At 40.3% G+C, this 24,413-nt stretch overlaps 1 protein-coding gene across 1 annotated transcript in view; it reads left to right on the plus strand.

Annotated features, from left to right (window-relative positions):
* Window positions 1-24,413, plus strand: part of frem1b (Fras1 related extracellular matrix 1b) — an 83,579-nt gene that overhangs the window by 38,283 nt on the left and 20,883 nt on the right. The window contains exons 17-23 of the mRNA XM_051947567.1: window positions 9,737-9,931; window positions 20,047-20,235; window positions 20,350-20,546; window positions 20,787-21,009; window positions 21,231-21,375; window positions 22,634-22,775; window positions 22,936-23,140. Coding sequence (XP_051803527.1) covers window positions 9,737-9,931; window positions 20,047-20,235; window positions 20,350-20,546; window positions 20,787-21,009; window positions 21,231-21,375; window positions 22,634-22,775; window positions 22,936-23,140 — 1,296 coding nt within the window. The remainder of the gene's footprint in view (window positions 1-9,736; window positions 9,932-20,046; window positions 20,236-20,349; window positions 20,547-20,786; window positions 21,010-21,230; window positions 21,376-22,633; window positions 22,776-22,935; window positions 23,141-24,413) is intronic.

Below are 24,413 nucleotides of genomic sequence, written 5' to 3' on the forward strand. Positions count from 1 at the left end.
GTCGTTTTGTGTCTTGGTTTTTGTCATTTTGTGTCTTGGTTTTTGTCATTTTGTGTCTTGGTTTTGTCGTTTTGTGTCTTGGTTTTTGTCATTTTGTGTCTTGGTTTTTGTCGTTTTGTGTCTTGGTTTTGTCGTTTTGTGTCTTGGTTTTGTCGTTTTGTGTCTCATTTTTGTCATCTTGTGTCTTGGTTTTGTCGTTTTGTGTCTTGGTTTTGTCATTTTGTGTCTTGGTTTTTGTTGTTTTGTGTCTTGGTTTTGTCGTTTTGTGTCTCATTTTTGTCATCTTGTGCCTTGGTTTTTGTCGTTTTGTGTCTTGGTTTTGTCGTTTTGTGTCTAATTTTTGTCATCTTGTGTCTTGGTTTTTGTCGTTTTGTGTCTTGGTTTTGTCGTTTTGTGTCTCGGTTTTGTCGTTTTGTGTCTCATTTTTGTCATCTTGTGTCTTGGTTTTGTCGTTTTGTGTCTTGGTTTTTGTCATCTTGTGTCTTGGTTTCGTCATTTTGTGTCTCATTTTTGTCATCTTGTGTCTTGGTTTTGTCGTTTTGTGTCTTGGTTTTTGTCATCTTGTGTCTTGGTTTTGTCATTTTGTGTCTCATTTTTGTTATCTTGTGTCTTGGTTTTGTCGTTTTGTGTCTTGGTTATTGTCGTTTTGTGTCTTGGTTTTTGTTGTCTTGTGTCTTGGTTTCGTCATTTTGTGTCTCATTTTTGTTATCTTGTGTCTTGGTTTTGTGTCTTGGTTTTTGTCATCTTGTGTCTTGGTTTTGTCATTTTGTGTCTTGGTTTTGTCGTTTTGTGTCTCGATTTTGTCGTTTTGTGTCTCATTTTTGTTATCTTGTGTCTTGGTTTTGTCGTGTTGTGTCTTGGTTTTGTCGTTTTGTGTCTCGGTTTTGTCGTTTTGTGTCTCATTTTTGTTATCTTGTGTCTTGGTTTTGTCGTTTTGTGTCTTGGTTTTTGTCATCTTGTGTCTTGGTTTTGTCATTTTGTGTCTCATTTTTATCATCTTGTGTCTTGGTTTTGTCGTTTTGTGTCTTGGTTTTGTCGTTTTGTGTCTTGGTTTTGTCATTTTGTGTCTTGGTTTTTGTCGTTTTGTGTCTTGGTTTTGTCGTTTTGTGTCTTGATTTTTGTCATTTTGTGTCTTGGTTTTTGTCGTTTTGTGTCTTGGTTTTGTCGTTTTGTGTCTTGGTTCTGTCGTTTTGTGTCTCGGTTTTGTCGTTTTGTGTCTCATTTTTGTCATCTTGTGTCTTGGTTTTGTCGTTTTGTGTCTTGGTTTTTGTCGTCTTGTGTCTTGGTTTTTGTCGTTTTGTGTCTTGGTTTTGTCGTTTTGTGTCTTGGTTTTTGTCATTTTGTGTCTCGGTTTTTGTCGTTTTGTGTCTCGGTTTTGTCGTTTTGTGTCTTGGTTTTTGTCGTTGTCGTTTTGTGTCTTGGTTTCTGTCGTTTTGTGTCTCGGTTTTTGTCGTTTTGTGTCTCGGTTTTGTCGTTTTGTGTCTTGGTTTTTGTCATTTTGTGTCTCGGTTTTGTCATTTTGTGTCTCATTTTTGTTATCTTGTGTCTTGGTTTTGTCATTTTGTGTCTTGGTTTCGTCATTTTGTGTCTCATTTTTGTCATCTTGTGTCTTGGTTTTGTCGTTTTGTGTCTTGGTTTTTGTCGTCTTGTGTCTTGGTTTTGTCATTTTGTGTCTTGGTTTTGTCGTTTTGTGTCTTGGTTTTGTCGTTTTGTGTCTTGGCTTTTGTCGTCTTGTGTCTTGGTTTTGTCGTTTTGTGTCTTGGTTTTGTCGTTTTGTGTCTTGGTTTTGTCGTTTTGTGTCTTGGTTTTTGTCATTTTGTGTCTCGGTTTTTGTCGTTTTGTGTCTCGGTTTTGTCGTTTTGTGTCTTGGTTTTTGTCGTTGTCGTTTTGTGTCTTGGTTTCTGTCGTTTTGTGTCTCATTTTGTCATCTTGTGTCTTGGTTTTGTCGTTTTGTGTCTTGGTTTTGTCGTTTTGTGTCTCGGTTTTGTCGTTTTGTGTCTCATTTTTGTTATCTTGTGTCTTGGTTTTGTCGTTTTGTGTCTTGGTTTTGTCGTTTTGTGTCTTGGTTTTGTCATTTTGTGTCTTGGTTTTGTCGTTTTGTGTCTTGGTTTTGTCGTTTTGTGTCTTGGTTTTTGTCATTTTGTGTCTTGGTTTTTGTCGTTGTCGTTTTGTGTCTTGGTTCTGTCGTTTTGTGTCTCGGTTTTGTCGTTTTGTGTCTTGGTTTTGTCGTTTTATGTCTCGGTTTTGTCGTTTTGTGTCTCATTTTGTCATTTTGTGTCTCGGTTTTGTCGTTTTGTGTCTTGGTTTTGTCGTTTTGTGTCTTGGTTCTGTCGTTTTGTGTCTTGGTTTTGTCATCTTGTGTCTTGGTTTTGTTGTTTTGTGTCTTGGTTTTTGTCGTTTTGTGTCTTGGTTTTGTCATCTTGCGTCTTGGTTTTGTCGTTTTGCGTCTTGGTTTTTGTCGTCTTGTGTCTTGGTTTTGTCATCTTGCGTCTTGGTTTTGTCGTTTTGTGTCTTGGTTTTTGTCGTCTTGTGTCTTGGTTTTGTCATTTTGTGTCTTGGTTTTGTCGTTTTGTGTCTTGGTTTTGTCGTTTTGTGTCTTGGCTTTTGTCGTCTTGTGTCTTGGTTTTGTCGTTTTGTGTCTTGGTTTTGTCGTTTTGTGTCTTGGTTTTGTCGTTTTGTGTCTTGGTTTTTGTCATTTTGTGTCTCGGTTTTTGTCGTTTTGTGTCTCGGTTTTGTCGTTTTGTGTCTTGGTTTTGTCGTTGTCGTTTTGTGTCTTGGTTTCTGTCGTTTTGTGTCTCATTTTTGTCATCTTGTGTCTTGGTTTTGTCGTTTTGTGTCTTGGTTTTGTCGTTTTGTGTCTCGGTTTTGTCGTTTTGTGTCTCATTTTTGTTATCTTGTGTCTTGGTTTTGTCGTTTTGTGTCTTGGTTTTGTCGTTTTGTGTCTTGGTTTTGTCATTTTGTGTCTTGGTTTTTGTCGTTTTGTGTCTTGGTTTTGTCGTTTTGTGTCTTGGTTTTTGTCATTTTGTGTCTTGGTTTTTGTCGTTGTCGTTTTGTGTCTTGGTTCTGTCGTTTTGTGTCTCGGTTTTGTCGTTTTGTGTCTTGGTTTTGTCGTTTTATGTCTCGGTTTTGTCGTTTTGTGTCTCATTTTTGTCATTTTGTGTCTCGGTTTTGTCGTTTTGTGTCTTGGTTTTGTCGTTTTGTGTCTTGGTTCTGTCGTTTTGTGTCTTGGTTTTTGTCATCTTGTGTCTTGGTTTTGTTGTTTTGTGTCTTGGTTTTTGTCGTTTTGTGTCTTGGTTTTTGTCATCTTGCGTCTTGGTTTTGTCGTTTTGCGTCTTGGTTTTGTCGTTTTGTGTCTTGGTTTTGTCGTTTTGTGTCTTGGTTCTGTCGTTTTGTGTCTTGGTTTTTGTCATCTTGTGTCTTGGTTTGTTGTTTTGTGTCTTGGTTTTTGTCGTTTTGTGTCTCGGTTTTGTCGTTTTGTGTCTCATTTTTGTTACCTTGTGTCTTGGTTTTGTCGTTTTGTGTCTTGGTTTTTGTCATTTTGTGTCTTGGTTTTTGTCGTTTTGTGTCTCGGTTTTGTCGTTTTGTGTCTTGGTTTTTGTCATTTTGTGTCTTGGTTTTTGTCGTTTGTGTCTTGGTTTTGTCGTTTTGTGTCTCGGTTTTGTCGTGTTGTGTCTCATTTTTGTCATTTTGTGTCTCGGTTTTGTCGTTTTGTGTCTCATTTTTGTCATTTTGTGTCTTGGTTTTGTCGTTTTGTGTCTTGGTTTTGTCGTTTTGTGTCTTGGTTCTGTCGTTTTGTGTCTTGGTTTTTGTCATCTTGTGTCTTGGTTTTGTTGTTTTGTGTCTTGGTTTTTGTCGTTTTGTGTCTTGGTTTTTGTCATCTTGCGTCTTGGTTTTGTCGTTTTGTGTCTTGGTTTTGTCGTTTTGTGTCTCGGTTTTGTCGTTTTGTGTCTCATTTTTGTTATCTTGTGTCTTGGTTTTGTCGTTTTGTGTCTTGGTTTTTGTCATCTTGTGTCTTGGTTTTGTCATTTTGTGTCTCATTTTTATCATCTTGTGTCTTGGTTTTGTCGTTTTGTGTCTCGGTTTTGTCGTCTTCTGTCTTGGTTTTGTCGTTTTGTGTCTTGGTTTTGTCGTTTTGTGTCTTGGTTTTTGTCGTCTTGTGTCTTGGTTTTGTCATTTTGTGTCTTGGTTTTTGTCGTCTTGTGTCTTGGTTTTGTCGTTTTGTGTCTTGGTTTTGTCGTTTTGTGTCTTGGTTTTGTCGTTTTGTGTCTCGGTTTTGTCGTTTTGTGTCTCATTTTTGTCATCTTGTGTCTTGGTTTTGTCGTTTTGTGTCTTGGTTTTGACGTTTTGTGTCTCGGTTTTGTCGTTTTGTGTCTCATTTTTGTTATCTTGTGTCTTGGTTTTGTCGTTTTGTGTCTTGGTTTTTGTCATCTTGTGTCTTGGTTTTGTCATTTTGTGTCTCATTTTTATCATCTTGTGTCTTGGTTTTGTCGTTTTGTGTCTCGGTTTTGTCGTTTTGTGTCTTGGTTTTGTCGTTTTGTGTCTCGGTTTTGTCGTTTTGTGTCTCATTTTTGTCATCTTGTGTCTTGGTTTTGTCGTTTTGTGTCTTGGTTTTGTCGTTTTGTGTCTCGGTTTTGTCGTTTTGTGTCTCATTTTTGTTATCTTGTGTCTTGGTTTTGTCGTTTTGTGTCTTGGTTTTTGTCATCTTGTGTCTTGGTTTTGTCATTTTGTGTCTCATTTTTATCATCTTGTGTCTTGGTTTTGTCGTTTTGTGTCTCGGTTTTGTCGTTTTGTGTCTTGGTTTTGTCGTTTTGTGTCTTGGTTTTGTCATTTTGTGTCTTGGTTTTTGTCGTTTTGTGTCTTGGTTTTTGTCCTTTTGTGTCTTGATTTTTGTCATTTTGTGTCTTGGTTTTTGTCGTTTTGTGTCTTGGTTTTGTCGTTTTGTGTCTTGGTTCTGTCGTTTTGTGTCTCGGTTTTGTCATTTTGTGTCTCGGTTTTGTCGTTTTGTGTCTCATTTTTGTCATTTTGTGTCTTGGTTTTGTCGTTTTGTGTCTTGGTTTTGTCGTTTTGTGTCTTGGTTTTGTCGTTTTGTGTCTCGGTTTTGTCGTTTTGTGTCTCATTTTTGTCATTTTGTGTCTCGGTTTTGTCGTTTTGTGTCTCATTTTTGTCATTTTGTGTCTTGGTTTTGTCGTTTTGTGTCTTGGTTTTGTCGTTTTGTGTCTTGGTTCTGTCGTTTTGTGTCTTGGTTTTTGTCATCTTGTGTCTTGATTTTGTTGTTTTGTGTCTTGGTTTTTGTCGTTTTGTGTCTTGGTTTTTGTCATCTTGCGTCTTGGTTTTGTCGTTTTGTGTCTTGGTTTTGTCGTTTTGTGTCTCGGTTTTGTCGTTTTGTGTCTCATTTTTGTTATCTTGTGTCTTGGTTTTGTCGTTTTGTGTCTTGGTTTTTGTCATCTTGTGTCTTGGTTTTGTCATTTTGTGTCTCATTTTTATCATCTTGTGTCTTGGTTTTGTCGTTTTGTGTCTCGGTTTTGTCGTTTTGTGTCTTGGTTTTTGTCGTTTTGTGTCTTGGTTTTGTCATTTTGTGTCTTGGTTTTGTCGTTTTGTGTCTTGGTTTTGTCGTTTTGTGTCTTGGTTTTTGTCATTTTGTGTCTTGGTTTTTGTCGTTGTCGTTTTGTGTCTTGGTTCTGTCGTTTTGTGTCTCGGTTTTGTCGTTTTGTGTCTTGGTTTTGTCGTTTTATGTCTCGGTTTTGTCGTTTTGTGTCTCATTTTTGTCATTTTGTGTCTCGGTTTTGTCGTTTTGTGTCTTGGTTCTGTCGTTTTGTGTCTTGGTTTTTGTCATCTTGTGTCTTGGTTTTGTCGTTTTGTGTCTTGGTTTTTGTCGTTTTGTGTCTTGGTTTTTGTCATCTTGCGTCTTGGTTTTGTCGTTTTGCGTCTTGGTTTTGTCGTTTTGCGTCTTGGTTTTGTCGTTTTGTGTCTTGGTTCTGTCGTTTTGTGTCTTGGTTTTTGTCATCTTGTGTCTTGGTTTTGTTGTTTTGTGTCTTGGTTTTTGTCGTTTTGTGTCTCGGTTTTGTCGTTTTGTGTCTCATTTTTGTTACCTTGTGTCTTGGTTTTGTCGTTTTGTGTCTTGGTTTTTGTCATTTGTGTCTTGGTTTCGTCATTTTGTGTCTCATTTTTGTCATCTTGTGTCTTGGTTTTGTCGTTTTGTGTCTTGGTTTTTGCCGTCTTGTGTCTTGGTTTTGTCATTTTGTGTCTTGGTTTTGTCGTTTTGTGTCTTGTTTTTTGTCGTCTTGTGTCTTGGTTTTGTCGTTTTGTGTCTTGGTTTTTGTCGTCTTGTGTCTTGGTTTTGTCGTTTTGTGTCTTGGTTTTTGTCATCTTGCATCTTGGTTTTGTCGTTTTGTGTCTTGGTTCTGTCATTTTGTGTCTCATTTTTGTTACCTTGTGTCTTGGTTTTGTCGTTTTGTGTCTTGGTTTTTGTCATTTTGTGTCTCATTTTTGTCATCTTGTGTCTTGGTTTTGTCGTTTTGTGTCTTGGTTTTTGTCGTCTTGTGTCTTGGTTTTGTCATTTGTGTCTTGGTTTTGTCGTTTTGTGTCTTGGTTTTGTCGTTTTGTGTCTTGTTTTTTGTCGTCTTGTGTCTTGGTTTTGTCGTTTTGTGTCTTGGTTTTTGTCGTCTTGTGTCTTGGTTTTGTCGTTTTGTGTCTTGGTTTTGTCGCTTTGTGTCTTGGTTTTTGTCGTCTTGTGTCTTGGTTTTGTCATTTTGTGTCTTGGTTTTTGTCGTCTTGTGTCTTGGTTTTGTCGTTTTGTGTCTTGGTTTTGTCGTTTTGTGTCTCGGTTTTGTCGTTTTGTGTCTCGGTTTTGTCGTTTTGTGTCTCATTTTTGTCATCTTGTGTCTTGGTTTTGTCGTTTTGTGTCTTTGTTTTGTCGTTTTGTGTCTCGATTTTGTCGTTTTGTGTCTCATTTTTGTTATCTTGTGTCTTGGTTTTGTCATTTTGTGTCTTGGTTTGTGTCATCTTGTGTCTTGGTTTTGTCATTTTGTGTCTCATTTTTATCATCTATTGTCTTGGTTTTGTCGTTTTGTGTCTTGGTTTTGTCGTTTTGTGTCTCGGTTTTGTCGTTTTGTGTCTCATTTTTGTCATCTTGTGTCTTGGTTTTGTCGTTTTGTGTCTTGGTTTTGTCGTTTTGTGTCTCGGTTTTGTCGTTTTGTGTCTCATTTTTGTTATCTTGTGTCTTGGTTTTGTCGTTTTGTGTCTTGGTTTTTGTCATCTTGTGTCTTGGTTTTGTCATTTTGTGTCTCATTTTTATCATCTTGTGTCTTGGTTTTGTCGTTTTGTGTCTCGGTTTTGTCGTTTTGTGACTTGGTTTTGTCGTTTGTGTCTTGGTTTTGTTGTTTTGTGTCTTGGTTTTTGCCATTTTGTGTCTTGGTTTTTGTCGTTGTCGTTTTGTGTCTCGGTTTTTGTCGTTTTGTGTCTCGGTTTTTGTCGTTTTGTGTCTCGGTTTTGTCGTTTTGTGTCTCGGTTTTGTCGTTTTGTGTCTCGGTTTTGTCGTTTGTGTCTTGGTTTTTGTCATTTTGTGTCTTGGTTTTTGTCGTTTTGTGTCTTGGTTTTGTCGTTTTGTGTCTTGGTTTTTGTCGTTGTCGTTTTGTGTCTTGGTTTTTGTCGTTTTGTGTCTCGGTTTTTGTCATTTTGCGTCTCGGTTTTGTCGTTTTGTGTCTTGGTTTTGTCGTTTTGTGTCTTGGTTCTGTCGTTTTGTGTCTTGGTTTTTGTCATCTTGTGTCTTGGTTTTGTTGTTTTGTGTCTTGGTTTTTGTCGTTTTGTGTCTTGGTTTTTGTCATCTTGCGTCTTGGTTTTGTCGTTTTGTGTCTTGGTTTTGTCGTTTTGTGTCTTGGTTTTGTCGTTTTGTGTCTCATTTTTGTCATCTTGTGTCTTGGTTTTGTCGTTTTGTGTCTTGGTTTTTGTCATCTTGTGTCTTGGTTTTGTCATTTTGTGTCTCATTTTTATCATCTTGTTTCTTGGTTTTTTCGTTTTGTGTCTCGGTTTTGTCGTTTTGTGTCTTGGTTTTGTCGTTTGTGTCTTGGTTTTGTCATTTTGTGTCTTGGTTTTTTTCGTTTTGTGTCTTGGTTTTGTCGTTTTGTGTCTTGGTTTTGTCATTTGTGTCATGGTTTTGTCGTTTTGTGTCTTGGTTTTTGTCGTTTTGTGTCTCGGTTTTTGTCATTTTGTGTCTCGGTTTTGTCGTTTTGTGTCTTGGTTTTGTCGTTTTGTGTCTTGGTTCTGTCGTTTTGTGTCTTGGTTTTTGTCATCTTGTGTCTTGGTTTTGTTGTTTTGTGTCTTGGTTTTTGTCGTTTTGTGTCTTGGTTTTTGTCATCTTGCATCTTGGTTTTGTCGTTTTGTGTCTTGGTTTTGTCGTTTTGTGTCTTGGTTCTGTCGTTTTGTGTCTTTGTTTTGTCATCTTGTGTCTTGGTTTTGTCGTTTTGTGTCTTGGTTTTGTCGTTTTGTGTCTTGGTTTTTGTCATCTTGCGTCTTGGTTTTGTCGTTTTGTGTCTTGGTTTTGTTGTTTTGTGTCTTGGTTTTTGTCGTTTTGTGTCTTTGTTTTGTCATCTTGTGTCTTGGTTTTGTCGTTTTGTGTCTTGGTTTTGTCGTTTTGTGTCTTTGTTCTGTCGTTTTGTGTCTTTGTTTTGTCATCTTGTGTCTTGGTTCTGTCGTTTTGTGTCTTGGTTTTGTCGTTTTGTGTCTTGGTTCTGTCGTTTTGTGTCTTTGTTTTGTCGTTTTGTGTCTTGGTTCTGTCGTTTTGTGTCTTGGTTTTTGTCATCTTGTGTCTTGGTTTTGTTGTTTTGTGTCTTGGTTTTTGTCGTTTTGTGTCTTGGTTTTGTCATCTTGCATCTTGGTTTTGTCGTTTTGTGTCTTGGTTTTGTCGTTTTGTGTCTTGGTTCTGTCGTTTTGTGTCTTTGTTTTGTCATCTTGTGTCTTGGTTTTGTCGTTTTGTGTCTTGGTTTTGTCGTTTTGTGTCTTGGTTTTTGTCATCTTGCGTCTTGGTTTTGTCGTTTTGTGTCTTGGTTTTGTTGTTTTGTGTCTTGGTTTTTGTCGTTTTGTGTCTTTGTTTTGTCATCTTGTGTCTTGGTTTTGTCGTTTTGTGTCTTGGTTTTGTCGTTTTGTGTCTTTGTTCTGTCGTTTTGTGTCTTTGTTTTGTCATCTTGTGTCTTGGTTCTGTCGTTTTGTGTCTTGGTTTTGTCGTTTTGTGTCTTGGTTCTGTCGTTTTGTGTCTTGGTTTTGTCGTTTTGTGTCTTGGTTCTGTCGTTTTGTGTCTTTGTTTTGTCATCTTGCGTCTTGGTTTTGTCGTTTTGTGTCTTGGTTTTGTCGTTTTGTGTCTTGGTTCTGTCATTTTGTGTCTTTGTTTTGTCATCTTGTGTCTTGGTTCTGTCGTTTTGTGTCTTGGTTTTGTCGTTTTGTGTCTTGGTTTTGTCCTTTTGTGTCTTGGTTTTGTCGTTTTGTGTCTTGGTTTTGTCGTATTGTGTCTCGTTTTGACGTTCATCATTTAGAGACATTTAAAGACCAGGCAGCTGATTGATGGGTCCAGGAAATGATCCACACACACATCTTGGAACAGTGGAGTTGCTAACGTCGATAACGTTCAGTTAGATAAACACAAAAACTTAACGATTGAATAGAATTAATGGAAGAAACTAGATTATAACCGTGACCTAATCTGATGTAGGAATGGTACAAAGTTCTGCTGTGGCTCTGTGTTCAGGAGGAGAAATCGGACCGGCGCCAGTGTTCGACACCGTCACTCTCATCATCTCTGACGGTGAGGCCGGAGAGACGGACAGCTGTTGTCATGGAGACGCCCCGCCCCCTCCCGTCCCCCTGCACGGCACACTTCCTGTTTACGACCTGAACGTCACGGTGCTTCCTGTCAACAACAGAGTTCCCTCCATCACGCTCGGTAAGACTCATCTGCAGCAGGTAACCATGTCCAGGCTGGAGGTCTGTGTTTGTGTTTCCTCACCAGAAGGAGGCGCTGTAGCGACGTTAGCTTCAATAAACAGAGTAGAAGAAGACAGAAACTAAAGCAGCTGATTGACAGCTGATAGCAAATCTATAGTCTTTCTGTGGTCATTTTATGATTTTTGTGATAATTTTTACTCCACCAAGAAACGCAGCACAGTCATGTGACGATGGGTATTGGTCTGTCTGTCTGTCTGTCTGTCTGTCTGTCTGTCTGTCTGTTAGCAACATCACTCAAAAACAGACTAATGGATTTGGGGGAAATTTCCAGTGAAGCTCAGAAATGACACAAGGACTAACTGATCAGATTCTGGCAGTGAAGCAGCTTATAGTCTGGATCCATGGATTTGTTAAAGATTTCTGTATCATTGCCAGATAGCAGCACGGCGTCACTGTCACCATGACAACCAGTGAACACGACATCAGCTGATTGTGATCCTACTACAAATCCACCTCTGAGGACCAGCAATGTTTATTAAACTGTAACTGTGAATAATTCCTACTTTTTAAAGAACATTTTAATAGTTTAAAGACATTTTAAAGTCATTTTGGACCCATTTTTAATCATTTTTTAACCCTTCTCAGCCATCCTAGACCACTAACTCATTTTGGACAGATTTTAAACAGTTAAGGAGGATTTTTTTTGAGCAAGTTCTGGACTAATTTGAGCAATTTCTAGTCATTTTGCACATATTTTGGGTCATTTTTGACAAATTTGACAACATTTAGAGAACACACTTATTTTCTGAGGTCAAATCTGAGTCATTCTGGACGTGTTTTTATTGTTTATAGTCATTGTTGGAACCCTTCTGAGCCATCCTAGATGTTTAACTCATTTTGGACAGATTGTGAACAGGAAAAGAGGATTTCTTGAGCAAGTTCTGAACAAATTTCTAATAATTTTGGACAAATGTGGAGATTTCTTAAAGATTTCTGTATCATTGTCACTGTAACCATGACAACCAGTGAACACTACATCAGCTGATTGTGATCCTACTACAAATCCACCTCTGAGGACTTATCAGGACTTATCCATCAGAAATGATCCAAGGAACAGCTGATTAAACTGTGGGGGTGTTTCTGAGTCCCATCAATTCCCGCTACATATTTAGGTCACGTGACTCACGTGACTTTTATCTTAAAGAACGACAACTGAGCAGCCCTGGAGGAGGACTTGTTTATCATAATTCAGTCATATTATGTCTGTTGGGGTTTGCATCATTTAAAGTGTTTCGTTTTGTGTATTTGTGGTCGTTTGTGTCACATTTTAGTAGTTGTTTTTTTTAATCTCTTTGTGGTTGGTTTGTGCTATATATGTGGTCAATAAACTGGACTTTAGTTGGTCAGAAGGTGGTGCTGTGGCTTCATCATCTTTAACAGAGTAGAAGAAGAAACAGACCAAACTTTGTCCATCTGCAGAGAACTTCAGTTTTCAGTCAGGTTGTGACGATCATAGACATATACAAACACTAGATGGCTCATGAGCGCTGTCAGCCTATGGGGAGCAACGTCGCCACATGGCGGCCATCTTGGGACAGGGCTGCTCGATCACTCATAACATTAAAGTCAATGGAGCATGGATTTTAAAATCACTGTAGATTGCTCAATTTTCAACCGATTTTACAACAGCTTGGTTTGTTATAAACGTCAGAGATGTACTTGTTTTACTGCTTGCATAAGAATAATTAAAACCATTGAATTCATATAATAATGAACACAGATATCATCTTTTTTCAGCATAAATGGATGTAAATGTAATTTTGTTATTTAGCATTGCACTTCTTTATTACTATCAGCTTTCTAATGCACAGATAAAAACAAAGCTCAACCAAAATCAATGCACAACAAAAAGAGATGATGTCTTTTCTTTTCATGAACCCGGTGCCTACATTACCCACAATGCATTTCGGCTGCAGGCTAACTAATCCAGGCATAGATGTATACAAACAATAAGTCTAAGGTCTCAATCAAAGTCTCTTAACAAGCAAATAAATACAACCACAACCACAAAGAATGTAATTTCGCCTAAAGATTAGGTTCTCAAAAAACGTTGGTCTCAGGAAAACCTAATCATTGAAAATCAGATTGTGAGTAACACCATCATTTTTCAAAACGAAAAGCTGCGATTTCGGAATTGAGCCTGAATCATAGCCACGTTAATAAGGTTTGTAATAAACTAAACCGTTTGTAAATCAATCAAGAATTGAGCGAGTTATGAGTGTTAAAGTGAGGAAATCATCCACCTTACCATTAACTACAGTACAGTGCGCCAGAGCAGTCCCCTGTCCTAAGATGGCCGCCAAGTGACGACGCCGCCGACTCCGTCTTGAGACATCTAGTGTTTGTATATATCTATGGTGACGATGCTTCAATGTCAGCTGAAGTCGGCCATGTTTGATGATGTCACAAACAGCTGATCAGTCATGTGACTCCACAATAAAAGGCGTTGCCATGGAGCTCGGTAACTGTTCAGCCAAAAACTACCTAAAGAGAGCAGAAACCTGTGAGGTTTGTTGTTTCCGTGAACTTTGTCGGACACAAAACTTGAAAGTTCAATTAAAACCCATTGCTCTGGTTCAGACTGAGACGTCCTGAGGATGGAGGAGCTCCAGCAGGAGGAGCAGACCGATAACACCACGTCCTGCTAACAGACGGCAGGATTATCTGGACGTCACATGTAATCGACCTCCAAATTGAAGAACACCGCCAAGAACATGAAACACAATAAACTTTAATTAAACCTCACGTTTCAAAATCAAACCACTGATAAGAAATGTCCTAAAAGCTAAACAGAAAGCAGCAGAGAAACTTCTGGATTCTTCAGTGAGATGAAACCAGAATAGAGAAGTCTGGATGGAGAATGATCACTGAGCATAACCAACACAAAATATCACATCAGAAATTAAAAAATAAGTCCTAAATTAAACTACAAAATACGTTTTTTCATCTAAACAGTCACTGACCTTCATGGCAACACGTTTAATAGTGAACTCTGACATCAAACATGGCCACATTAGCCTACAACGTGCTAACCCTAAGGATTCTCTTATCATTGTGGCTAATACTAATTGAAACCACATGAGCATACAACATGCTAACACTAAGAACCTTGTATCGTTGTGGCTAATGCTAATCTTAGCCACATTAGCATGCAACATGCTAACACTGAGAACCTTGCATCGTTGAGGCTAATGCTAAATAAACTCCTTCTGACCAGCTACAGTTCAATCCAGTGGTGGCTGGTGAATTGTTCTCTTGGGGGGGGCGCACTTAATTTACCAAACCAAATAGCAGAGTCGGCAACACCGGATAAGGTGAATAAAGTGATTCCGATTCCGAATACAAGAATTGATGTAAATTATGTTCACAGCCATTTGATGTACTATTACTATGCACCACTAGGAGGGTGAAATAGACCCCATCAGAGCCTACGTCATCAACAAGCTGCGTGCGCATCAAGGCAACGGAAGTACCGCTTCATATCATTTACCTGGCATTGTTCGCATGACACGGAGTAGCAAAACTAAAAGCTAACGCTGAACTGTCGGCATCATAATGTCAGGCTGTTGTGTTTTTGGTTGTACGAACCAAAATACTCAAGAGGGACATAAGTTCTACCGCATGCCAATGGGCTCTCAGCCGTTTCAGAGCAACCAAAGGTGGCTGTGGCTCCAGGCTATCAAGCGAGTGGATTGGAAGGAGGATACCATCAACAATGCACGTGTGTGTTGTGGCAAATAAAGTGAAATCAGTGCAAAATATACTGACGAGTTGTCGGTTCCCACACGATTAGAGCCACTAATAAAAGCCCTGTCGACTGTTGTGACAGGGGGACATAAACAATAATGTGGCTACAGGTACAGTTTGCTGTGTGTATGTAGTTCTCCACTTTGTTGATGATCATCCATGCCTCATACATCGTAGTCGTCTGCCCTTGCCTTTGGCTGGGTAGGATTTCAGACATCAAAACACAAAACTCTTAGTCAGTGTCCTTGTATCTCACCTGTACCTGTCCACAAATTGCATAATCATAGGCCTCCATAGATTTGTATGCTTGCGGCTTCTCTCTAGTGTACATGCTAGGTTTTTCAACTAAATATAAATAAATATCAGGTCACTGAATATTGGGCCACTTACTAACGTCATAGTCCCATTTGGTAAGTGTACAGGGATCTGGGAGCCTCTTGCCATTTGTTAAAGTGAGTTTTTTAAAGTATTTTTCACGATCTTTTACTGATAATGCACCCGCATGGCTTGACAAGCCACTGCTAGCCGCCATACTTCCGTTGCCGGGGTGCGCACGCAGCCCTCTTTATTTACCTACTGTAAATGGGTCTATAGAGTCAAACAGACAATTAAATGCACGTAAATGTTAGCAGCTACTGACTTTGAATTTATCTCCCCAGTGTTTGATATGATTTGCTCCAGATAAGGTGTAATTGGTACACAAACCCTTAAAATCTCCTTTTTTTTAAATAATTAAACAAATTAAGAATGCATAAATACGCAAATCTATTTTTTACTTCAAAAGTAAAAAAAGAAACAATTCATTTTTCCAGCTTCAAAGAGGCCAAGTGCTTCTTCTGTCAACAACATATTTATATTTACATACTCAAATAAACAAAAACAAATCCATACCTGTGAAACCAACAAACATTGGACATTTTGTTAAAAAAACTAACTATAAGGCTTAAAGCAGACAGTGCTTCTGTGAGCTAACTTTTACATGAACAACCTTACATGACAATGAGAAAACAGCAAATCTGCAGATTGAAGACCAAAGCAATAAAAGAATACTGAAACCATTAGGCATTATACTCTGTTTAACTGTGCATGTGACAAATAAAACCTGTCTTCTCTTATCTTAGGCTTTGAGCCCAAAGTGCTTCTGTCAACTAACATGAAATATTTACAATGAAAATAAAGAAAAACAGGAATTCCTCAGATTTCAGAACAGATGAAAATCAACAGGCTTTCAGTCTAAAGTGCCACTTCTGTCAACTAACATTTCTATTTACATTATTAAATGACAAAAAAGTAAATCCTCACATTTTAGAGATTAAAGCCATCACCTCTACATCTGTGTTATTTTTTGTATGCAAGGTTTGCTCTTCTGTCTTTGAGACATGCAAATTTCTCAATGACTCTATGGTTAAAATCTGGGCTCAGAGGGAGATCAGAGAGAGACAGGCTGTCTCCATCTGATCGCCCTGCGGTCTCCTGTCTCTTGTATTGAAGAGGAACAAACTGCTCATGTCAAAGTTATAAGGAGAGTCAAGGGGGAAAGATCAGTGCGCCCCGTCCGGATATATGTCCACTATTAGTAACTGTAGACAACGTTGGACGTTTCTAATCTGACTTTTTATTACAAATTATACATTTTAGTAACTCTCTACAGGCTCTATTTTCCATTGTGCTTGTTAAAAACATAGGATATACATGTAAATGTAATTTTAGAAACGTTTTATTAAAGGAAGGGCTGTGACTCTACATGATGTGAGACAGAGGGGGCGGCGCCCTAGCGCCCTCTATTGACCAGCCGCCCCTGGTTCAATGCTAACACAAACAAACCACACAAAGATTAAAAAAAACAACCATAATGCAACTCAAACAACCACAAAGTCACAAAACAAAACACTTTCAATGATACAAACCACAACAGAAATAAAATAACCAAATTATGCAAAAAAATACGAATACAAAAAAAATCCTTAAAAAATTAAATACAAAGACCACAAAAACATTCTTCTGTCGGTTTAGTTTCCGTCTTCTTCTACTCTGCTTATTACAGCTGACGTAGCTGCAGCGCCACCTCCTGACCAGCTACAGTGTATTCACTCCAGAGTTGTTCAGAGAAACACGAAAACAACAAACATCTCTGAAGACAATTACATGAAAACAGAGAATGTTTGTGCCAAAAGCTTGTGCTCCACTCAGCTGAAAATCCTGTTAATGCAGCTCTGACCGACACCCCCCCCCACACACACACACACACACACACACACACACACACACACACACACACACACACACACACACACACACACACACACACACACCGGAGTTACAGCCAAGAACAGGGATTGAGGAGGAGCTCTGTGGTTATCAATGGAGACCAGTGACCACTGGGACACACTGGGAGGACTGGGAGATGGAGTGTGTGTGTGTGTGTGCGTGTTTGTGTGTGTGTGTGTATGTGTGTGTGTGAGTGTGTGATAAAAAGAATCTCTCCACAGTAGAAACATCATCTGTTTTCTCTGTTTTCTCTGTTTTCTCCGTTTTAACTGGAACTGTGGTGTCTCATTTGTTTTGCTTCGACCAATCAGGCTGCAGTTTACAGACACATCCTTGTTATTATTATTATTATCATTGTTATAGTTATTATAGTTATTATTGTAGTTATTTATTGATCACCAAATTCTAATCAGTTGGTCTAAATAGGAGCGTTTGTCCTCTCCAGGTGTTCAGGAGTTTTTGAGTTCAGGAGAATCAGATGAAGAACTGACTTTTTATTCACAATCAAAGCTCTTATTTTAACTCCTCACAGTTTCATCCTGCAGCTGAAAACACATTTAAAACAGAATCTGAACTCCAGCTGACCTGTCTCAGTGTTTCCTGCAGACGAGCCAAGAATCAGTTTAAAATCAAATTCACGATTTGAAAAGGAGGAGTGAAGTTCCACATCGAGTTTAAACCGTCCTGACTTTACCAAACTCTGAGTGTGTTCTTTATCTCCAGAAATGTTCTCACTTTCTAAAATGTTTTCACTTTACAGTAACGTCTCACTTTTTAAAGAATGTTTTCAACTAAAATTTTATCAAATTCTTGCTTCCAGAGCTTTTAAAAACTGTCCTCACTTCCTGAAAGTGTCCAGATTTGCTGTCATTAGCATCATTTATAATGGTTTATTATTTATAATATCATGAGTGTTTTAGTATCACATGAGTCACGCTGTGATACACGAAGAAGACTGAGTGGGGAAAAATAAAACTACAGTGAGGAAGAATGTGCTTGTGCAGAGGAAAACATGTCATGGTGAGGAAATATTAGCCTCCAATGAGGAAAAATGTGGCCAGGTTGGGGAAAAATGAGAATATAATGAGGAATAATGAGGTCATGGTGAGGAAAAGTGAGAACACTGTGAGGAAAAATGAGGGTGCAGTGAGAAAAAATGAGCCAAAAGTGAATAAAAATGAGGGCCACAGTGTTGAAAATGAGGCTATAGAGAGGAAAAGTAAGGCCACGGTGAGGAAAAAAAGGCTCCAATGAGAAAAAATGAGGCCAGGGTTAGAAAAAATGAGGACACGGTGAGGAAAAATGTGGCAACAATGGGGAAAAAAATTTGGCCATTTTGAGAAAGAATTAAGAAAATTAGGAAAGAGTGACAAGAAATTAGTATAGGGTGACGAAAAATGAGGATGTGAGGAAAAATTAGAAAAGGGTGAGGAAAAACATGGATAGGGCGATGAAAAATGAGGACACGGTGAGGAAAAATGATGAAACGTTGAAAAAATGAGGACAGGTTGAGGGAAAATTAGGATCTAGTGAGGAAAGGAACAATTGCAATAATTTCAGAGACAAACAGCTGATTAATGCAGAAATTAATCAACAATGAACACTGTCATTAGTTGCAGCACTAATTCCATAATTCTCTAATCGTCCAACAACAATCTGAACATTTTTCTGTCTGACTTCCTCAGCAGTCTGTTCAGTTTCAGTTTAATGTGCAACATTTGAATTTTTCTGCCCCGTATTTCATTTTTACGTTCTATATTTCTTTCTTCATTGCTGGAGTCACTTCCAGTTTTATTTTACTTATTTCTTCCAAATATCTGAACCAACAGTCTCCTTCAGTTTTAGTAAAGTTTTATGTTTATTTCAGGTTTTCCAACTCGTCAGAAACATTTCAGGTTAGATTCGGTGTCGTCGGTTGAGCTGTCACAGTCTTTGTGCTGCTCGTTGTGTCGTTTCTGCTCATTGTGTTGGTTTTACTCGGAGCTTATCGTCCTCTGAGTCCTCGGACGGCCGACGGGACAAAGAACGGCGACTCGCTCCGTCACAATGGGCCCGGTGTCGGAGCCTCGCTAGCTGGATTAGCAGCTAGCGCTAATCCTGCCAGCTCGTCTCGGCCTCATTCAGGGTCTGAGCCGCTCCTCTGTCTAATTAATTAGCAGCGAATAAAGACGCAGAGTGAATGTTAGAGCGGCCAGACGAGAGGAATCCGGCTTCACCTCGTTTCTTGTTTATCAGGCGGATCCAGGAGCGTCCTCATTAACACGCCGACAAGCTGCTCGTTGCTTAATTAGCAGCAGATTCACCAGCGGCTGACAGACATTCATTCAGTGTAACGCCTCTACCTGGTTTCAGTTCAGCTTCAGTCTCTGGGTGAAGATGTTCAGAAGTTTCAGTCGCAAAACGGAATATTTTTGAACCCTGAAAAACAGGTTTGAAGAAACAGAAACAAATGTCAAATCTCCAACTTCAGGTTGGTCCTTAAACTGCTCAACAAAACCAGACAGAAAGATTCCTCCTCCTGGTTCTGGTTCTCAGCTGAAACCAACAGGAACATTCAGAGAGTTTTAGGCTGAACTGCAGGAAGTGAATCTGTCTCTAGATGATCCTGGTTTCTTCTTCTTCGTCTATAATAGTTCTGACCAACCACCTGCCACACATGTGAGCCTTAAAGTTTACCCATAATACACCTTTTATAGTTTTCACCAGCCACATATCATCACACTGTCAGGACTATGCATTCACTGTGGTCAGAGGAGGCGTAAAACAACCACAAAGAGACACAAAATAACCACAAAAACACACAAATCCATCACAAAAAGACACAAAACTACCTTGAAAGTTTACCCAGAATGCACTTTTTAAGATTTTCTCCAGCTTTAGATAGAATTAATCTGAAGTTTCTGAAAATGCTTCAAAAACTTGTTCCAAATGACATCAAAATTGTCCAAAAATAATTTAAAAATATAGCTTGATATATGTCTGAAATTACTGACTGTTTTTCAAAAATGTTGTTTAACCCTCAGTGCGTCGTAGGTGTACCGCCGGCGGTACACCTACTAATTTGCATAGGAATTTCAAGAATGTCCGACGGCTGCAAACACAATTATACAAACACTATACACCGATGGAAAGTTTGGATTCTCATGAATCCACCGGTATAAACCTCTTTCAGATGCGATTACCACAGCGGGTGAGAAAAACACATTTGTCCGACAAAAACGAATATTCATCCATCCTTTCTCTGTACACAGCTTCAACGCACACAGCGCGACTCACATTTCCGGGTTCATTATTACACACAAAAAAAAAGATTCCACAAAAAACGGCCATAATCCAACCTTTTACATCCAGATGACACAAGCCAGTAAACTATTTTGTCCAAAACATGTCCTGAAGTCGGTATAAAATCCACGAATCGGTCGTTTTCAAGGAAATGCACCTCGTGATGTGCGTCCAATATTCCCTGTATTTTTCGTAAATTTTTTTATTCAAAAATAGAATATTAGCGATTTTTTTTGTACTGAAAACGGCTGGAATTGACTGAAGCTTAAAGGGTTAAATCATCCAAAATTACTAAAAGACCTCTTCAAAATTGCCCCAAATGTGTCCAAAATTAGTCAAACTTTTTCAAAGTGGACTCAAAAATTGTCCAAAATCATCAAAAATGAACAAAAACCAGATTTAGTGTTCAGACTGAGACCCCTGGATGGATGTAAAACTGATGTGGAGTCAGTTTTTACCAGAACTCAAATGTGTTTTTTAGTCAAATTGGTCCATTTACATCAGATTTGCCTAAAATTACACAAAAATCGCCCCAAATTTTTCAATATTTGTCAAAAATGACTCAAAAACTGTTAAAAGATGTCCAAAATTACACTACATTGTCCCAAAATTATTAAAAAAAAGACAAAAATCTTCCAAAATGACTTCAAAGTTTTCCAAAAATGGAGGTGCTGGTGATTCTGAGGAGGTTCTGGTGGTTCTGAGGAGGTTCTGGTGGTTCTATTGTACTGATCCGAGTCTTTTTGCCTCCTTCAGGTGAGTCTCTGCTGCTGGTGGATGAAGGTTCCTCAGCGTGTCTCTGTGGTTCGGTTCTGGGGGCCTCGGACCCTGACAGTCCACCTGAGCAGCTCACCTTCTACCTGGAAGCTCCGCCCCTTCACGGCTTCCTGGAGAACATGCTGCCGACGCCGGGCTCTGAGAAGAGCAACGCTGGAGTCCGAGTGGGTCAGTGTGGGTCCGACTAGAACCTGGTTCTGGTCTGAGAATATGTCTGATCTCCTCCCACCTCCTCTGTTCTGGTCCTAGATCATGTCCTCACCTGTGTGTGTCATTTCCCAGAATCCTTCAGCCTCGTCCACCTGACCTCCGGCTTTATCAACTACGTCCAATCAGAGCACAGAGGGGTGGAGCCTACCGTGGACCAGCTGTCCGTCAGTGTGAGTGACGGGCTGCATCGCTCCGCCCCCGTCCCCTTCTACATCATCATCAATCCGACCAATGACGAGACGCCGTCGCTGCTGCTCACCAACTTCACCGTAAGTTTACCTGATGTCACATGACCAGAACCTCAGAGGCAGCGGCTCATTCTGATTGGTTCACCTGGAAACAGTGAGGGGCGGAGCTACACAGACCTCCTCCTGCCTCCTCCAAACATTTAAATGAAAGCTTAATGCTGTGATTTTTCTAATATTTTCTGTAGTTTAACAATGAACATGTTGACCATAAAGTAAAAGTGAGATGTTCTTCAGAGTGATGGAGGTTGACGTCTCCTGCAGGTGGATGAAGGAGGCGTCAGAGAGCTGACTCCCTCCATCCTGGACGGTTCTGACCTGGATGCTCCTCCGGACCTCCTCACCTTCTCCCTGCTCCAGCAGCCGGACCACGGCTTCCTGATCAACTCCGTCTATGGATCCGACCGGCGGCGCGACCAGGAGATGGAGGCTGATCTGCTGAGGAGCCTCCTCGTCTCCTCCTTCACTCTGCAGGAGCTGAGGCAAGGTGAGGCCCGGCAGCACACCTGGAGACAGGTGGAGGTGACATCATCGCTGGAGCTGAAACAAACGAGTCATAGAAACAGTTCAGAACCAATCAGAGGCCGACACACCAGCAGCCAATCAGAGGCTTCAGTTAACATGACATCATTCAGAATGTCACAGTTTGTGTTCATGTTTCCCTTCACCTCCTCCCACCTCCTCCCACCTCCTCCTGACCTCCTGCAGGGTTGAAGGTCTCTTACGTCCACGATGACTCAGAAACCCAGAAGGACGTTCTGGTTCTGCGGCTGACAGACGGAGTTCATTCAGTCGAAGGAACGATTCAGGTCACAGTGCTGCCGGTTAACGACGACAAACCTCGACTGCTCAAGTACACACACACACACACACACACACACACACACACACACACACACACACACACACACACACACACACACACACAGAATAGATAGATGCTGAGATGATCTTTGAATGCTCAGACGCCAAAAATAAATCTTCATAATGCAGCTTGTTCAGAAACTGCTCCGTCCCCCTGATCCTCCTGGTCCTCCCGGTCCTCCTGGTCCTCCCCCTCTGTGGGTGTTGGTCCTGGTGCTGTGACGTCCAGTGATGCAGACGTAATGCAGAGACTTGGCAGCTGTTTCCTGCATGTTGTTGCGTTCCTGCAGGATGCGTCGGCTTCTGTCCTGCGTGGATTTTATTTCCAAGTGAAGAAGCAGCCAGACGGTTCCTGATGTTTGGCCCCAAAACAACACCGACCTCCATCTTCCCTCTGGAAAAACCTGCTGGCACACAAACTTTGCTGCTCTTGTTTCTGTCTGAAGGACCGTTCAGTCTGTCTTCTGCTCTCCGTGTCCTCAGGGGGACGTTTCTACACAAACCTGCCGACATGCTGGGCCTCAAACTAAATGTTTTAAATGCTGCTCTGACACTTTTTATTGTTCAGGAAACTTCATCCACAGTGAGGACAAGAAGCTGTCAGACCAGGACCTGGTTCAGGACTGGTTTTGGGCTGTTTTAGGACTGGTTTTGGGCCTGGTTTTAGACTGGTTTTAGGCCGGTTCAGGACTGGTTTTGGGCTGTTTTAGGACTGGTTTTGGGCCTGGTTTTAGACTGGTTTTAGGCCGGTTCAGGACTGGTTTTGGGTCTGAAATATGTTGTCTCTTTAGTTGTGAACCTGGTTTAGAACTACTTTTATATTTGGTCTTGGACTAGTTTTGTTCCTGATTTTAGTCCTGATGTTTAAGTGGGTTTGGTTCCGGTTGTGGACTGGGTTTAGAACTGGTCTGAGACTGGTTTGAGATAGTAATTAAGACTGATCTGTGTTGACTTTAGGTGTGGTTCTGGTCAGCATTTAGGACTGGTTTTAGGCTGTTTACTGCTGGTTTTACGGCTGGTTTTTTAGGGACCATCTGTTGCAGGACTCGAGGTTCTTCTTGTGGCTGAAGCTGGTTCTTCCAGACTTTGTTCTGGATGTTTGGATGCTGATGAAACTTTGTTCGATGTTGAAAATCTGAGCCAGACAGTCTGAAACCTGAAACAAATCAAAGATGCTGTAATCTTCCTAAATTTCTCTCAGGATTAATAAAGTATCAGTGTATCTAATCTTAGTGTTTCTTTTTCAGGAACGCTGGTCTGGAGGTGGACTCAGGTGAGCGGAGGGTGATTTCCAGCGTGGCTCTGGAGGCCGAGGACCTGGACACGCCCCCTGAACAGGTGTACTACGTCCTGAACGCTGCACCGCGGTTTGGAAACCTGCAGCTCAAGGTGAGTTTTACAGCGGGAGCACTTTGAGAGAAGGTAGAACTTCATTAAATGTCCTGAAGACGCTGCAGATGAAGAACCAGCTGGAACCACCGACACTTTGTCAAACGTCTTGTTTGTGTGATCAGCCAGAACCCTGAAAGCTCTGATTCTGATTCTGCAGACGGAGCGGGGTTGGGTCGAGCTGTCGGCCGGTCAGAACTTCACTCAGGACGACGTGGAGATGAACCGGCTCTGGTACCGACACACTGCAGCCACCAGCGCCGCCGGATTCAAAGGTCACGACAGTTTCCGCTTCACGCTGAGCGACCGAGACAATGAATCTCCGGCTCAGAACTTCTTCATCTCCATCCAGATGGTGCAGAAAGGTCCGAAACACCTCCACACGCCTAACCTTTTATTAAGAGACGATTAAAGCAGCAGTTTAACTTTCCAGGTGAACAGTTAATCGATTCTCAATTGAAAACCAAATTAATTTAAATTAATCTGTATTTGAATCAAACCAATGAACAAATCACAGAGTCTAGGATGAACGTCCAACCGGTCCGACCCAGAGCTTAATAAATTCTACTGACATGTTCTAACGCTCCGTCACAAACATTAAATCTATAACAGAATGAATATTTAGAACAAATCACAGCATCTGTTGGACAGCTCAGTCCGTGTTCAGGCTGCGTGATGCATTTAAACACGGCTATCATCAGATCACACACCTGTCCCATCAGCACACCTGACATCACAGATTACAGGTGTTCAGGTACTTAAACTCTTGGTCTCATTTAATCGTCCTGAAGCTTCCAGACTTCAGCAGACAAACTAAAACCGGAAATACTGAAGCACGTTTGTTGTTGAGGATTTAATTATCTCTGATAAACCTCCATAAATCCACCGAAACACCAAAGAAGAAGAAAGTTCATCAGCACAGTGTGGTGGCAAAAATGTGTGACGCCCCATACATCTGTGAATTATTGCATTAAGAACCTCTGTCAGATCTTCAAGTGTAATTCCTTTAAGTCCAGTCACAGCCAGAATACTAAACAAATCCTTAAAAAAACATTAACAACTTCAAATTGATTGGTTCCATGAAAATAGAAAGAAATGGACTATTGGGTCATTTTGGTAGAATTTAGTTCTGTTAGTTTTTCTTGTAAACAATAAACATCATAAATATAATTTGTATTTGTTTGTGTCTGTCTAATGCAGCCACACCTTTAGAAACAGAGATGATAGATAGATAGATAGATAGATAGATAGATAGACAGATAGATAGATAGAGTACAAATACTTTATGATAATATTTGACATTGTGTATAATTTTTAGGGAGTCCGAAGACTTTTTTCCAGCTCCTTACAAACTGAGACAGAACCAGAACCAGATTTAACCCTCATATGTCATCGGAGCTAGAACCAGAAGCAGAACTCTCAGGTTCATCTGAACTCATGAAGATTGTGGACTGAAATCACAACAAAAACGCACACACACACGCACACACACACACGGCGGTCCCTCTGCTGCTGCTCATACATTATTTAGCGCCCCCTTCCTGCCAGTTTTACCAGTTGGGTGAACACGGAGGCCTCGGACCTTCTGGCTCGGGTCCCTGTGATCCTGGAGGAGTGGAGGTGAGAAGCGTTCGACCT

The sequence above is a fragment of the Acanthochromis polyacanthus genome, chromosome 4 (assembly GCF_021347895.1).
Source record: "Acanthochromis polyacanthus isolate Apoly-LR-REF ecotype Palm Island chromosome 4, KAUST_Apoly_ChrSc, whole genome shotgun sequence".
In the NCBI taxonomy this organism is placed as follows: Eukaryota; Metazoa; Chordata; class Actinopteri; family Pomacentridae; genus Acanthochromis; species Acanthochromis polyacanthus.